This window comes from Miniopterus schreibersii (assembly GCF_964146895.1).
Source record: "Miniopterus schreibersii genome assembly, chromosome: 7".
NCBI classification, from domain to species: Eukaryota; Metazoa; Chordata; class Mammalia; order Chiroptera; family Miniopteridae; genus Miniopterus; species Miniopterus schreibersii.
In genome coordinates this window covers 21,920,913-21,938,809 of record NC_138108.1, presented here as the reverse complement: position 1 = coordinate 21,938,809, position 17,897 = coordinate 21,920,913, and the positions used below count along the sequence as shown (strand labels likewise).

The 17,897-nt window shown below is 33.5% G+C and overlaps 1 protein-coding gene across 4 annotated transcripts in view; it reads left to right on the top strand.

The window, feature by feature from the left end:
- The window catches only part of CARF (calcium responsive transcription factor), a 65,599-nt gene that overhangs the window by 31,848 nt on the left and 15,854 nt on the right, over positions 1-17,897 (top strand). For 2 of the 4 annotated variants that reach the window (XR_013999124.1, XR_013999125.1), the window contains 6 exons: positions 572-635; positions 4,483-4,613; positions 4,999-5,365; positions 7,463-7,637; positions 9,753-9,781; positions 15,535-15,623. Coding sequence is in view for 2 of the 4 variants with exons in the window: in XM_081141852.1 (XP_080997978.1) it covers positions 572-635; positions 4,483-4,613; positions 4,999-5,365; positions 7,463-7,555; positions 9,753-9,781; positions 15,535-15,623 (773 nt within the window). In the remaining 2 variants the exon portion in view is untranslated. The remainder of the gene's footprint in view (positions 1-571; positions 636-4,482; positions 4,614-4,998; positions 5,366-7,462; positions 7,638-9,752; positions 9,782-15,534; positions 15,624-17,897) is intronic. The other 2 variants (XM_081141852.1, XM_081141853.1) reach the window with 1 other exon arrangement.

Genomic DNA, 17,897 nt, shown 5'->3' with positions numbered 1-17,897 from the left:
TAAATGAGATAATAATGTTAGTTCTGTATGACATCTATAGATATTAGTGTTACCTCATATTATCATAGTTTCCCCCTGAATATTGGTCATTTCTATGAAAACTTTTCCTACTCTGAAGAGATTAGTATAATTACCCAGAAACTAGTAACTGTAATGCAGGCAGTGACTATGGTATTAAAATCTTAGCAGCAATATTCTTTGCTCTCCACATTTTTACTATCCAAATTCAGTAACTGAATAAACTTAGATTTTTTTAAAAAGCTAGAGCTACTATCCTTTGCTATTCAAAACTCTTAATTATTCTCTATCCAAAATTCAGGAACGAAAACAGTTTTGGTTAGCAATGGTCCTTGCTACTGACACTTGCTAACCAAAATCTTGCTACCTGAACTTGGGAAACTAATGCATTTGGATAGTGAAGTACACCTGTGCTTTGAGAATATGAACAAGTGAAGACAATAATTACAGAATAAAACACAATTATCCTATGACAATAAAATATGACAGTTGTATTGATGTTTTAAAATATTTTTCAATATTACTTTTACTGAAGTGAATGTTCCCTTTTTAGCTTCAATGGACTACGGACAGTGGGAATATTCTCAGAGAGACTGTGACAGTTACATTTGCAGAAGGTAGGTTATCTTACATACCTTTAAAATATAAAATCAGTGTTAAAACTACAAGACATTTAAGATACTATTTCATCTAATCAAATTTTATGGATAAGGTAACCATGGCCCAAAGAGACAAGAGCAACTATGTTAGGATTTATCAAAATAAATCCAGCTATTTAAATTTCCTCTTGTAATCAGCTTTTATGCTTTTTAAAAATTATATGTTTTTATTGATTTCAGAGAGAGCAAGAGAGAGATAGAAACATCAGTGATGAGAGAGTCATTGATCAGCTGCCTCCTGCACACCCCTTACTGGGGATTCAGCCTGCAGCCCAGGCATGTGCTCTGACCAGGAATGGAACCATGACCTTCTGGCTCATAGGTTGATGCTCAACCACTGAGCCATTTCGGCCAGGCTATGCTTCTTTATGAGTGAAAATTGAGTCTGATTACTATCGTGGTTTACTATAAAGTTAGGCTAATTTCAGTAGTAATAACCCTAAGATACTCTGATGAGGAAACTATTGTCCCTTTTGTATGGTTTGTTTTTTCTCGTATGTTCTTATTCCTATGTTCTCTCAATAGCCCAAGCTTATTTCAACCCTTTTGTTCTCTCTTCTGGAAATATCTTTTCTTTTCTTCTGCATGGCAAACTCCACTCACTACTCAAATAACAATCTCTTTGGCTGTAAGTGCTCTCCCAACTTCATCCTCTGTATAAAGTGAGGTACTCACTCTTTTGTATTTACCTCTTCATTTTACATGATATCCTTTTGTTTACACATCTGTATCTTTCATTATGATTTGAGCTCCTCAGGAGCAAGGATTGTATCTTGTTCCAGAGCATGATGTCTGCTAAAAAATTAATACCTAAATAAGTACTTTAAAATAAATGTATGAATAACTATATACAATACAATTATTTCTTTGTTCTTTGGCTTATTAACCTTTGAGTCACTGATTACAGATAACTTTTAAATTCTTTAGCATTATTTGTTTGTTCTGCACATATTTCACTCACTGTGATAAATGCTGGGCATAAAAAAAGAACAAGTAAGTTTCTTCATTAAATTTAAGGTTTAACAAAAGAAAAAGACACTAAACAAGCATATTCTAATTAATTACTATTAGGAAAAGGGCCGTGAGAGAGTTTTGCAAACTTATGTGGCAATAGTGATAGAGACATATAACTTATTAGTCCAGGGAGTAGGGAAATGACACTTGAGAAAGTGATTTTTAAACTAAGAACTGAAGAATAAATAGGAATGTGCCAATCAAATGAATAGCATGTTTGAAGGCTAAGCAATAAAGAGCTTGTCATATTGAAGGAACTTAAAGTTAGTGTGATTTTAAGCATAGATAATGCTTGGAGATAAAACTGGATAAGCAAAACAGGTTTATGAAGCCCTTTCAGCTGTACATTTGAAAGGTTATGCTGGTTTAGCCTACAGTGGTAGCATTTATATTAGAATTGGACAGATTTAAGAGTTATTTTAAAAGTAGACCTCAAAGGCCTTCGTTATCAACTGAATAGGTGTGGGAGTTGAAAGAGTGGAGATGATTTAGAATGACTCCTGAGTTCCTTCCATGAGCAACTGGCTAATAGTGGCATTTACTGAGCTCAGTAACACTGGCATTAGAATAGGTATTGGTGGCCGCAGGGGAGTAAAAAAGATCATGAGATCAGGTTTGGAAAGTTTGTGTATCAGAGCCCTTTTAATAGAGTGGATTGGGAGGAAACCTTATTGGGGAGGTTGAAGAGTGAGTGGTAGATGAAGGAAGTAGAGACGACGTGGACCACTTTTTCAAGAAGTTTGCTAGTTTGCTATGAAGGGAGTATGGGGTCGAGGGAAAGCATTTTGAGACAGGAGAGACCTGAAGAAATAGATGAAGATGAAGGTACTTAATAGCTTTGGTGATAGGAAGTTGAAGAAATTTCTATCTGAGATAGCTTCTCTTTTCTCTTTAAATATGTTTTCTTTTTTCTTTTTGCTTTTTTATTGATTTCAGAGAGAGGAAGGGAGAGGGAGAGAAAGATAGAAACATCAATGATGAGAGAGAGTCATCGATCGGCTGCCTCCCGAATGCCCCCCTACTGGGGATCCAGCCTGAAACCCGGGCATGTGCCCTGACCGGGAATTGAACCTTGACCTCCAGGTTCATGGGTCAGTGCTCAACCACTGAGCCACACTGGCCAGGCTCTCTTTTCTCTTTAAGTAAGAGTACTAAGAATGAGGGAAGATCTCAGAAAGGTTGGCCAAGATTTTAAGAAAATGGAGATTAGATATCATTCCTAATATGGAGTCAGAGAGAAATATTGTAAGGTTGTCAGATATAGGCGGTGGTCAGGTCAATGTTGATGATTATGAATTGATAGTAGTAGCAGTGAGTTTCATCTTCAGTGGCATTTGACTTCACATGTATAGGCAGTGGAAATCATTTTCATCCAGAGTTAGGACTTTATCAGGTGGATAGGACCAAAGGACAGAGAGGCAAGGGAGTTTAGGATATTTGCAAGAGTACAACTAAAGCCCTAGCCTGTTTGGGTTAGTGGTTCAAGTGTCGGCCTACAGACTCAAGGGTCCCGGGTTTGATTCCAGTCAAGAGCACATACCTTGGCTGCAGGCTCGATCCCTGGCCTGGCCCCAGTGCATGCAGGAGGCATCCAATTGATGCGTCTCTCTCACATAAATGTTTCTCTCTCTCCCTTCCACTCTCTCTGAAAATCCATGGAAAAAATATCCTCAAGTGAGGATAAAAAAGAAAAGAAAAGAGAGAAAATTATAAACCCAGTACGCTAAGCTGGACGGGGAGAGAATTTTATGAAGGAAGTGGTTGATGGATCTGAAGAAAACAAGAATCAATTGGCGGGAGGTTCACTTGAGGTTGAAGAACCATTGTTGTGGAGTACCCGAGCAAAATCCCTGGGAGGGTCAGCGGTTGTGATCAGAGAATGTAGAATAGTCCAGGGTATGACCATAGCAGTAGCAACAGAGTGAAATAGGACAATTAGAAAGGAAGAAGCCAAGAAATGTGAGCCCTGTTTAATCCTCTCTGTAGTCCTTTGAGGAAGATTCTCTTATTATCCTCATTTTACAGATGAGAAAACTGAAGTTTAGAAACTGGGTTAAATAACATGTTGAAGGTTACAGAGAAAAGCCAGCGCTTAAATCCATCCTTGTCTGACACCAGTGCCATTTAAAAAAAAGTCACTCAAAGGCCAGTATGAAAGCAATAAATAGTTGTTGGTAATTGGTTTAATTGATTTAAAGAGATGAATATATTTGGGTTAACATAAGAATTACATGAGAAGGAATCAAATTGTTCCTAAGGACAATTTACTTTACAAATTAAGATACTAAGAAAACTGATTTTTACTTGTACTTATTCCTTAATGGATTATTGAAAGCAATTTAATACTGTTATTATTGAGGACTTGCTGTATACCAGGCATTGTCCTAGGGCTACCAAAGATGAATTAGAATTAAGTTTGATCTGCGTAATTCAGAAGCTTAATAGGTTCACCACATCTAGGGAAGGTTAGGTGTAATCCAGAATCATGGCATTGAAAATGGGCTTGATTAGTTACAGATGTAGAGTCTTTGAAGGAAAAAAAATATCATTTACTCTAGATATACTGAATTAAATTACATAGAGGTTGAAGAGGAACTTATATGTTTTTAAAGTTCCCTTAGTAATTCTGATTACCTAACAAGATCTGGAAATAGTGGACTAGGTAACTTCTTACAAGTCCTTTTCAAACCTTTGATCTTATTTCCTGATAGTTAGGGTTGTAATAAAGTGTAGTATCCTAGAAGCTATAATTTTTTTTTGTTTTAATAATTTATTTTTTTATATAATTTAGGAAATTCACCAGAAGAATCAACTACCACCAAAGTGGAAATAAATCACACAAGGGATTCTTTGTCTCCAGAACCAGCCCATTTGCTCTCCTCACTTTCTTCATTTCAGCCAAAAATATTCACACAACTACAGGTAGAAATTCAATAAAATAGCCAAATTTGAAGCCCTTTGTTTGTTCTTCAGTCTCCCTTCTTCTTCTCTTAGGGTTTTTACAGATTTGTTATAGAATTATAATAATGATCAAAGATGGTTTCATTATTAATTTCTCGACTTTTTGTATCTCGATTTAAGACGATAATTTAAACAATATGTTTTGAAAAAATTTGAGTTGACTGTGCATGCAGTAAAATTTAGTTGTCCTACTTTTCCTTTGGTTCCTGTTTCTGTCCTCACTTAATATTTGTTTACGACTATACTCTTATATTTTATTCCAATTTGTGTCAAAAGAATAATACAGCCTATGAGAATTTACATAGTAAATTCAAACATTTTGATGTAACTCTTTTTGGTTTAAAAGGGTTTACAGTTGCAACCAAGATTTACTTCTGATGGATCACCGGCTTTGATATCAGTAAATGACCACCCATCCTCTAGTCCTTCAAGACTTCCAGATTCAGTGGGAAGTACTATAATGAATAATAATTCTCTACAGCTTGGTCAGAGTCACAGCCTTCAAACAGATACATGCCTTACCCAAAACAATAGTATTGCCTCTACCATGGATAAACTTCCAGGATCAGATCAAAATCTGGTTGCAGTGGATAAGCTGATAGATGTTGGAGATGTTGAAGATACAGAGAATCTGGAAGGAAGTGTTCATCGGATTCTGTTGGGAAATGTGCAGTCCATTCCAATACAGATTATAGATAGCCACCCAGCTCTTAGTAAGTTAAAATCAAATTATTAGTTTTTTAAAACTTTATGGATTACCATCACTATTACTCTACAGAAAAAAAACTGTCATTTCTACTCAGTGAGTTTATAATATATAGATAAATCAGGTAAAACTTTGAGAAAAAGGGGAAGACATTTCATGAATTACATTTTAATAACTTTTAAACTTTTAATTTTTCTCTCTACTGTAATTATTCATTCTCTAATTACCTAGTTTTACATGGAAAATCTGTGATGATGTCAGATCAGACAGGTCATTTTAGAATGCATGAAAAAAGTAAAGGAACTTTAAAAGGAAAACTATTTAGTGTAAAGGTTATTATGGAAAAATTAATATGCACACAACAAAAATGGAATAAAGTGGGCAGATAAAAGGATTAAAAGGAAAATTTTAAGTTACAGACTTAAATGTCGAGTTATATGGAAATTGAAAGAGAACTTGTACTAAACCCAAGTCCCTAAGACTTGGGTTTAGTACATGACTTTGGTACCTTCACTTTGTAATGAGACCAGTTAGCATAGTAATAAACTGTTAACTCCTGCTCGACCTATGTCACTTCTTTTTCCAAAGATTGTTCTGGATTGGGCAGTGTAGTGGGAAAAGATTTGCAGTTGGCTTTGAAGAGCAAAATCTTCTCAGAAATTCTCCTTAGAACATATATTTCCCCTCCATTCTTTTTTTTTTCTTCCTTTTTTTTGTTTTGTTTGTTTATTTTTGTTTAAAATATTACTCCCCTCCATTCTTAATCATCATTCTTCTCAGTAAGGAAAAGTGTGAGATAGTTCCTTCCAGAAAAGAATCATTGTCTTCTAAATTTATTGGAAATATTACTTTTAAGAAAATCTATCCAGAGGGTCTGTGACAGTTGTCACTACTGAGGAACTTTAGTAGAAGAGGTAAAAGGAATATACTTGAATTAATCCTCACAATAACTCCATAAAATAATTGATGATGTCTCCTTTCTGCAGACGGGGACACCAAGGCTCAAAGAGGTTAAGTAATTGCCTAAGATCACATCTAGTGACAAAGAAGGAGTTTAAACTCAGATCTAACTGCCTCCAAAGCTTTTCCATTCTAGCATGCTTCCTCCCTCTGTATTGTACCACCGTATTTCTGGGATCTCTAAATCTAATTTCTGGGATCTCAGATTGCTTTAAAGGAGACCCTCTATGAATCTGAATTTGCATGATTTATCACGTTAGCTCATGATCTGAGGGACTACTTCACAAGAGTATTTATTCTGGTGGTCATTTAAATCTATCCTCACTGGTTTTCTCTATGGCTTGGGCCAAACTCCAACACACCCGTATATGACATGCATTAAGGTGTGTTCAATACACTTCTTTGAGCAAATATGGTCCCTTTAACTTCAATTTCTTAGAGCAACTGAAAAACTGATATTCCTGAGAAGGAGAGAGAAAGACTTTATCTTAGATAAACCAACTACCAGTTCACAATAGTGTTTCTGGTGTGCTACATTTAGATTAATTTGGCCATAAGTTCTTTGAAATCAGAATGGTAATTGCATTCTGAAATATTTTAGATCAGCAAATACATAGCTCGTGTAGAGCTATCATTTAAGATGTGGGTTTTTTCCCTAAAGTACTTACATAGTGAAGTTTCCTTAGGTAACATTTTCTTAATATATGACCACATATGGAAACCATATGGGAATGGTAACACATCTGTGAATTTGTGATACATATGCCTGCTGTTTGCAAAAGAAATCATTTTGAAATAATGGGAGGGTTCCTGACTTTTAGTCACACATGCTTTTACAATTATGTTTAAATATTAATTATTACTCATAATTTTATCACATTATGGACTGGTTTTTGTCAAAGTACCTTTAGAGAAGAATAACTTTATAGATGTCTTGTCTCTTCTTTTTTTTCATAACCAGAAGCATACTGGAGGAATTTAACATGAATGACTATTAAGATGTCAGAAGCACTAAATTCTCAGTCACACCAAATGCTTTTCTAAATTACTTGGTTCTTTTTTCCAAACTACTGTTGTATGCTTTGCTTCTAAATTCATATAATTCATATAATTTAGGGTTTTTCTTTTATGTTTGGTTTTTAAGTTGAAGAAAATCCAGAAGATACCATTTCTGTGAACCAAGTTAAACAAGAACCCAAAGAACCAGCATTGACTATGGAAGAAAAAAAATTGAACTGTAAGAAATTATCTGCTACATAAATTGTTGAAGCTTTTCAGAATTGTACAACTCTGGTGACTTCTGATGTCATAGAAAAGAGGTGAATATTGTCAGACCTCAGCAGTGTGATAAATGGACTGAAGACTGGTTTGATGAGCAGCTTTGATTTAAAACTGATATATTTGTTACGAATTCCATATTTTTACCTTAAGAGATATTTTACACCTCTTGTTTTGTATAATTCTTATGCTTTTTGAATACCTGATAAGGCCAGTATTTCAAAAGGTCTTCTGAACTTATCCATGGTAATATAGCCTGGACACAAATAGTTATCTAATTTATTCTCTGGAAATAGCCAATTTTAGCTCTTAAAAAATGAAAAAGAACAAAAACTGTGTGTGTGTGTGTGTGTGTGTGTGAGAGAGAGAGAGAGAGAGAGAGAGAGAGAGAGAGAGAGAGTGTGTGTGTGTGTGTGTGTGTGTGAGATACCTTTTTTTAATTTCTAAAAGAACTTATTCCCTCTTTAAAGTTGTAAAGAAATTTTTTAAATTGGGAGACAGGTGAGAGAAGATTTGTAGTCTGTCTCATTTGGAAAGATAAAACAATAGGTTTTACTTCATAACATGAAGCCCAACATTCACATCTGTGGAAACCGTGTAGTTGCATTTTAGCTTCTTTCATTCTGATTTTTATACTTATAACTACAAACCAATAGCATACTAATGATCATCTAGTAGAAATTTAAAGGATCTTGGTAAGTACTGAGAATTTTAACTTGAATTAATCAGATAAGGAACAGAAATAAATTTATATTGCATGGCTTTGTGCAGTATTGTAGTACATCTCTACTTATGGGTAGAAAAATGTAGAAATTGAGAGGATTCTGAAAGAATAGAATTCCATGGTGTTTACAGATAATTTGGGGAACTTTTTGATATTGGCAGAGGATTTCTTCCTATTTTATATTGAAGATTCAGCTCTGGTTAGAAAAGAATTTGAGTTGTATTTATTTTTTTATGCCAGAGTTTTTACTGAATTGATGGTATTAGAATTTATAGTACTTCAAGGTAAATATTTATAGTTTAAATTTAATTTATATTAAAACTTTAAAACAACTGATGTGTTATATATATTTGCTTGTTGAGTAAGTATATTTACTTCAAATATTGAATATAAGCTGCTGTTTTCTGGAAGGCTGGTAAACTAGAAACATCAATTATAACTGTCAAGAAATCAACCTAAAGACATTTTTCCCCCTCAGAGACCATCTGTGGTTATATTTAAAAGTAATGAGGATTTCAAATGGGTTTTAATGTTTAATATTCAAAGCATGTAAATATTATATGAAATTTAACTGGAATACTTTACATGAATATGAGGTTTTTTTTGCTTTTCTAAGTCCAATCTCTCATTCTTAATTCACTTTAATGGTTTCAGGTACACAACATGTATAAGTATAAAGCACTCTTATATTAGAAGTGGGTGGAATTTTAAAATTCCTTGCTCTTTAGATTTATACCCTATTTAATATAAAATTTATAATTTAAGCCTCTATTTAATGCAAAGTTAGTATTCAGTTACATATGTGATTTTTAATAAGACTTGCTTATCATTTTCCTAATAAATGAAAATATTTGCCAGTATTTATAGAGTTAGGCTGCCAAATCTGTTATAAGTTAAACACAACTCTTAGTTACCTCAAACCCAGATTTCTCTTAGTCTGTGTGCACTTAAAGGGCATAAGTCCAAACTAATTTATAGTTTAGTGTTGCATGTAGGTAATGTTCTTTTCATTTGTTATTTTTAGTTTTTATGGAAACTTTTTTCAAGATTTTATATAATCTTCACTTTTCATTAGTGACAGTAATTTATTATTAAATATTTTACCAATTGAACTATATTTCTTTGGAAGCATTCCTTTATTTTTTGATGTTGAGTTGCTAAGGAGAAATGCTTGTTAAGATACAAACTCTAGTCATTTACTGATGAGGATGAGAAATGTCCAAGGATTCAGACTTTAGAACTTGATCAAGAACAAAACATAGTTTAAAAATATTTCTCTCACTTCATTCTCTGTGAATGTCTCTTCTGATACTTTTTGATTTTTTATTATGAGGACAGAAAGTTACTGTGCATCCTCCCCACAAACAAAAAACTAAAGAAAAGTGCATGAAGGAAGTTTAAATCCCTAATTATATACTCTTTTGGTTTTTAGGTAGAAACTGGAACTATCAATATTTTCATGTAAGTATTTCAATGAGTAGTTCTTTAAAAATGGTTTCTAAATTAGTTTTTAAAAGTTTATTTGTCCTCTAACTGCATATTCAGTCACAATATATCAGTATTGTATTTTAAAGGTGCTTAGCATCGCCTTTTTAAAAGTGTGTTTACATATTTTAAATATTTAGTTATTTTAAAAATGTACAGGGTATTGAATACAAGTGCATACAATTTTCAGTATCTATATTTGGCATTCTCCTAACAGCTCTACAGCAAAGTTTGACAGATGCTATTTTGTGTCATGTATTACAAAGTATAATATCTGTAGTAGTAAGTTGGACATTCAAAATAAGCATTTAGAAATTCATAATTACAGATGAGCTTGTTTATTCATTGTAGTTTTTATGTTCCAAGTCTCCAAGTGAATTTTATATATACTACAATGAATTATAGATAAATAGCCACGGTGGGCATATTCCTAATACTGATTTTTGTGTAAGCAGTTAACATACTTAAAAAAAAAATGTGTATGCTTATACCAGGTAAATATTTTCTAAAAGTCACAAGTGATAGAAATCAAATTTTGGGATCTGGTCCTGCATTAAAGTTTCTAATTTTGAGGCCCACCAGCTTGTATTCCATCTTTATATTCTGTCAAGATACGTACTTAATCATGTGAGTATGAGAAAGATGTCATTTAATTTGTAGCAGGATTTTTTAAAAGTTTTAAAAATGTGTGTATACTATATATATTGTAACTTAATGTATAGTGTCCTTGTTATAATGTAATTTTTTCATTAAAATACTGTGCTTTTTTTCTAAACTTGTTAGTTTTCTTTTTATATTTTTCCTGGAGATAGTGGTGGTTTTGTTCATTTTGAAAATGCTGAATAAATACTCTAATATCTGAGAATTCTGGTGATAGATTTATGTTCAATTTGGAAGTTTTTAAGCGTAACTACTACTAATTCCTGTTATTACATTTGGGGATATATTTACATTTAGTATTCTCAGCTCAGCCAACCATCAATATTTTAAAACAATGTGTGAAGTAGGGTATCAGTAATTCTTTCCCCCCACATTGTAGTACTGTGACATTTTCAAGTACAGCTTTATATTTTTGGAGTAATGATAGAAATATGTTATTTAAACAGGAGGGATCATTAATTTTTTCCCTCTTTGCTTTTTTTTTTTGGCATAATTCCACTCTGCCTATTTTTCAGGACCATAGAAAATCTTTCTCTCTCCAGAAGGGGGACTGCATTTAATCTTCTCCATCAGCTGATTTAGGCTTTAGACATCTTAAATGGTGTATTGTTTTGATATCTAATTATTGGCAATTCTACTTAATTAATGTAGTTGTAATGCCAAAGCTTTAGTATTGTTTTTCCACATACATGTTAGCTATGAATTCTATTGTTAAATAATAAAAATATTTGTTGTTGAGTGAATTCTTAAAACTTCAGCAATAAAATCAAATAAAAAAACCCCTCACTTATTAATGGATCCTAAACTGATTCATGAGAAAAATGAATAAATTGTATGGGTAGTATGGAAAACCTTTGAGAATGTGATATGGGTGTAAGAGTGCAGGGGAGATGTTATCTAACGGTACACATTTACAACCAAACTACTAAAGATCTAATTGTACAACATAGTGATTATAGTCAACAATACTTTATTATAAATTTTAAAGTTGTTCAGAGACTAGATCTTAATTGTTATCACCACACAAAAAAGTTATGTGATGAGAAAGAGGTACTAGCTAACACTATGATGGTAATCATATTGTAATGTGTAAATTATAAAATCAGTATATTGTACACCTTAACTTAAAAAATATTATATGTTAATTATATCAATAAAAAATGAACTCTAAAACCAGAGGAGAGAGTGGGAGACAGATACCAGCAGTGTTTAATTTAAATATCTTTACTGAGGTATAATTGACATACAATGAACTGCACATATTTAAAGTGTACAATTTGATATTTTGGTAAATGTATGCATATATGCAACCATCATCAAAGTTAAGATAATGAACATATCCGTCACCCGCAAAAGATTCCTAGTGTTCCTTTATAGTCCATCCCACTTCTCCCTCACTCCCAGACCCACCCCATCATCCCCAAACATACCAATCTGCTTCCTGACATTAAAGATCAATTTGCTTTGTTATAATTTTATAAAATGAAATCACATAGTATCAACTTTTTTATCTGCCTTTGGCACTCAGCATAGTTATTTTGAGAGTTATCTACATCACAGGATAAACAATTCATTCTATTTTACTGCTAAGCAGTACCTCATTGTATGAATATACCATAGTTTATTCATTCACCTGCTGATGGACACCTGGGTTGCTTATGGTTCTTGGCTACTACAAATAAAGCTGCTATGAACATTTGTGTAAGTCTTTATATGGACATATGCTTTCATTTCTCTTGGGTAAATAGGTGTGAAATGGCTCTGACATGTTAGATATATATTTAACCTTATAAGAAATTTTCAACTGATTTTTCAAAGTGGTTGTACCATTTTATATTTGTATCAGCAGTGTATTAGAGTTCCAGGTGCTCTCTATCCTAGCTGACACTTGGTATGGACAGGCTTTTAAGTTTTAGGCGTTGTAATAGGTGTGTAGTATTATGTCATGGTGGTTTTAATTTCCATTTCTGTAATGAACACCGTTGAGCATTTTTTCATGTGGTTTGTTTTTTTGTCATCTGTATATCTTCTTTAGTGAAGTGTCTGTCTGAATCTTCCACCCATTTTTAAGTTGAATTATTTTCTTCTTATAGAGGTTTAAAACGTGTATTCTAGATACAAGTCCATTATTAGAAATGTGATTTACAAACATTTTCACCTGATATGTAGCTTATCTTTTCATTCTCTTAACAGAATCTTTCAAAGGGCAGAAGTTTCTGATTGTGATAAAGTCTAATTTATCTTAATTTAAAAAAAAATTAAATGTATTGGAGTGACATTGGTTAATAGGATCACATAGGTTTCAATTGTATGTTTCTATGATATACATGGTCTGTATATTGCATTGTGTGCCCACCCCTCAAAGCCAAATCATTTTCCGTCACCATTTATCTTTTCTCATCCCTCCCACCCCTTTTCTCTGGTAACCACCATTCTATTGTCTGTGTCTATGAGTTTCAGTTTTATATCACACATGAGTAAAATCATATGGTTCTTAGGTTTTTCTGACTGACTTTGCTTAGCATAATATTCTCAACATCCATTCATGTTGTTGCAAATGGCAGTATTTCATCTTTTCTTATGGCTAAGTAGTATTCCATAGCATATATGTACCTCATCTTTATCTAGTCCTCTATCACAGGACACTTTGGTTGTCTCCATGTCTTGGCCACTGTAAATAATGCTGCAATGAAGAGAGGAGTGCATATATCTTTGAGAATAAATGTTTTCAAATTTTGGGGGTAGATACCCAGAAGAGGAATTGCTGGGTCTTATGGTAGCTCTATTAATTTTTTGAGGGACAGCCAAACTGTTTTCCATAATGGTTGTGCCAGTCTGCAGTCCCACCAGCAGTGAATGAGGGTTCCTTTTCCTCTGCAACCTCTCCAACACTTGTTATTACTTGTCTTTTATGGACCATACCTTTGTGTTCTATCTAAGAGGTCTTTGCCTAACCCAAGGTTAGATTTTTCTCCTATATTTTCTTCTAAAAGTTTTATAACTTTAGTTTTACATTTAGAACTCTAATCCATTTGAGTTAATTTTTACGTACCTAGTACAAGGCATAAATTCACTTTTCTTTTTTGCATATGATATCTAGCACCATTTTCTGAAAAGACTATGCTTTATCCATTGAATTAGGTTAATACCTGTGATGAAAAATCCATTAACATGTGGACCAGTGTTTCTATTAACAGGACTTTGTTATCTTCCATTGATGTATTTTTTGCTCAGTGGTCTCTCAACTGGAACAATTTTCCTCCAGGGGACATTTGGCAAAGTCTGAAGATAGCTTTAGTTGTCACAACTAGGGAGACACTGCCAGTTTCTGGTACATTGAGATGCTGTTCAGCATCATATAATGAGTGAGACAGCCCCCACGACAAAAAATTATCTGGCCGAAAATACCAAGAGTACCGAGATTGAAAAACTCTGGAGTATCTTTATGCCGGTACCATACTGTGTTGATTATGGTAACTTTTAAGTCTTTTTTTTTTTTTTTTTAATTTGTTTTGATTATTCTAAGTCCTTTGTTTTTCCATGCGAATTTTAGAAGCACCTTGCCAGTTTTTTATAAACGCCCGATGGCATATTGATTGTAATTATGTAGAATATATCGATTCATTGGGGCACAAATGAACTCTTTATATTGATTCTTTAATCTTTTTCTGCATACTTTTCAGTGTACAAGTCTCATATCTTTTGTCAGATTTGTCACTGAGGACTTATAAATGACATTGTTTTTTCATTTCAACTTCTGATTTTTCATTAGTATATAGAAATATAATTGATTTTTTACATGGATTTTATATCTTGTAACCTTATTAATCTCACTTATTAGTTCTAATAGCTTTTTGGAAGATTCTGTCATATTTTCGTCATAGACAATCATGTTATTTTATATCTTCCCAATCTGGATGCCTTTTATTTATTTATTTATTTTCTCTACTGTTACTTTGGCAAGAACCTAAAGTACAATTTGGTTAGAAGTGTTTAGAGTGGACATCCTTGCCTTGTTTTTGATCTTAGGGAAAAAGCATTTAGTCTTTCACCATTAAGTGTGATGTTAACAACTTTTGCATATGTCCTTTATCAAATCGAGCAAGATTCCTTCTTAGCTCGCTGAGAGTTTTTATTAGGAATGGATATTTGATTTTGTCAGGTGCTTTTTCTGTGTATGTTGGGAAGATCATTTGATTTTTCTGTTTTTAGTCTCTCAGTGAGGTGAGAGACATTGACTCGGTTTCAGAGGGAGAAGCAGCCTTGCGTCCTTGCGTTCCTGGAATAAATCATACTTGTTCACCAGGACGTGTTATCCTGTCTATGTATTGTCGGGTTTCATTTGCATTTAACATTACTGTTGACGTGGTTGGGTTAAGTCTTCCATTTGCCTATTTGTTTTTATTTTCCATCTGTACTTTGTCCCCTTTTTCTTCTGCCTGTTTTTGGTGCATTTGAACTTTTTTTATTGTTCACTTTTACCTCCTTTTTTGACTTACTCATTGTAATTCTTGTTATTTTAATGATTGTGTTAGTGTTTAAACTATACATTTTTAATTATCACAGTCTACTTTCAAGTACTATTCCATTATTTTGCATTTAGTATGAGTCTTACGAGAGTATACTCCCATTTTTCCACTTCTCACCTTTGTGCTATTGTCATACATTCTATTTCTATATATCTTATAAACCCCACAATATATTATTATTTATACTTTAAACAATTACCTTGTAAAGACATTTAAATAATTAAAAATTTTCTATTTACCCACAGTTATTATTTTCATTGTTTTTCATACCTTTGCGTAAATCCATAGTTCCATATGGTATCATTTTTTGTTTTATTTCCTTTTAACATTCCTTTAAATGGAACTTTAACTTTTTGATACTGTAGACTTGTGGCTTATGAGTTCTTTCAGGTTTATCATGTCTGAGAAAGTCTTTATTTTGCCCTATTTTTTTGCCCTCTTTTCTTTTAGCTCCTGTGCATACAACCCAGGCATCAGGAACCCAGACTAGTTTAATCTTTTTATGTAACCATCTCTAACATATCGCTTTCATCTGCATAGTTGTTGCCTTTGTCCATGATGGTTGCTCTACCTCCAGTGCTGATCAGAGCTCATACAGGAAGAATGGAATGTGTAAAGGCCTGTGCTGGGTGAGTGAGCAAAGGTCTTTCTCAGAAAATTCATGGCAGCTTCCACTTTTATCTCATTAGAACTGTTGTATGACCATCTTAGTTATGAGGGATGCTAGGAAGTGTAGTTCTTTTAAAAATCTTGGCACATTACCACCTCAAGAAAAATTGTATATTAGTAAGAGAGAAAGACAGAATTCATTGAATACTGTTTAGGTCACTAAATGGTGTCTCCCACAAATGAGAGAACTGAAATCCAGAAATTCAATAACTTGCCTGAGGTTATTACACAACTATTAACGTTAAAAAGCTCATATTGGTACCAAGGTCTGTCCAATATCATTCCATATTCCTTTTGCTACACAGTCCAGAAAAGCAAGTGATCTTTTCATGAAAGGATCTTTGAGTTGAATCTCTCATGACAGGATATGGACATAGGATTAAAATGCAGATGTGTAGAATTCAAGGAACAAATAGGAAGCATTATATTGCACCTTTGGGGGTACTGGTAAGTTTATTTTGGAGAGAACTTTAGGATTCAATGAAGGAAAGAAGCTGGGGGAAAGATTGGAAAGATAAGACTAGTTGAATGCTAGAAATTCTAGAAGGCCAGGCTAAGGATTTTACATTTTACTTAGCATGTATTAGGGTAAATTCTTATTTAAATAATTTATTAAAAGAGCCCATTGGATCAAAAAGCTTTTCCAAAATCTGGGTGAAAAATGAAGCTTTACAGATTTCTGATGATAGTTATGATTACCAAAAGGAGGTGATAAAGTAATTTATTGATTACCGTAATAAAATTATATAACAATTTTCTAGCCATAACTATTGCATCTATAATTGCTTTTAAAACCCTTGAGTAGTTTGCATTTGTATTCTACAAGGACACTCTAAACCCTTAAAGATTAATATTCTTTCAACAAAACAGACATGTTTCCTGCCCTTTTGGAGCATACATTCCAGTAGAGGGAGTTAGATAATAAATAACAAACCTAATAAGTATATGTATTCATATGTAAGTATATTTATGTACTTCTGTGTATTATATGTGTATTATGTACTTATAGTTTAAGTGGGTAAGCGATATGGAACAAAAATGGAATAGAAGAAGAGGGAAATGTGGGGTTTGATGTAAAGAGAATTGCCATTTTTAATCGGGCAATCAGAGTAGGCTTCATTGAGAGAGCACATGTATCCTTTAATTCTTGAAGGGAATACAAGAGTTGAGTCATGCAGATAATGTGCAGAGCAGTGCAATACGATGGAATTGCAAGACTGGGAATTACTTGCTGTGCCTGAAGGTCAGCAAGAAGGCTAGTGTGGCAGGAGTAGAGTGAGAAAGTACTGAGCAATGAGAGAGATAACAGGGAGTCAGGTCATGTAGGGTCTTATAATTCATTATAAAGACTTTGCTTTTACTCTGAGTGAAAATGGGAAGCCATTGCTGAGTTTTGAGCAGAGGAATGGCAACATGATTTACCCTTTAAAAAGATCGCTTTGACCATTGTGTTAGGAATAAACTTTATAATTGTCTGTCTCCACCTACTAGATTATAAACTGCATGGGGTAGGGGTCTGTCTTTTTTTGCTTGTAGAAGTATCACAGTGATAGCTGCTTAGAAAATATTTTTGAATGAATGACCATCTGCATTTAAGATTTTGGAGTGTCCTTATAGAAAATAAATGGAAAACAACCTGAAGAGAGATGGGAAAGTCAAGGGAAGAGAATTGCTGAAGAGATGTCTGAGTAAGAGAAAGGGGATGGAATCTAGCACCCAAGTAAAGGGTCTGACTTTAGATAGAGCACAGATACCACATCTATGGATAGACGATAAGGCAGGCTACATGGGTAAAGATGCTAGCAGGTGGGAACAAATGAGATTCTGTGGAAATTCTCTTGACTGCTTCAGTTTCCTTGGTGAAATAAGAAGCAAGGCCGTTCGGCCAGTATGAAGATGGGTGTGTGAGGGAAGTATATTGGAGAGTTGAAAAAAACTAGTAGAATTAGTTAGACTAGGGAAGTATAATACAGGGGTTGGCAAAAGGAGGTTTACAGTTGTGAGTAAGCAAAACAGTTTATTCTTGTGGTTATTATTAATTATGGTATTATTTATTTGTATTACAACTATAAACCTATTTTTGTCCATCCCTGTATTATTAATGGGTCAGCTTGATTAAGAGTTCATTTGAAGTTTATGTTCATAAATTGAAATCCAGATTAGTCAGCATGTTTGTGTGTTTTACTCTAGCTACAGTCAGCAGTGACTGAGTACTCACTGAGAACCAGTCACTT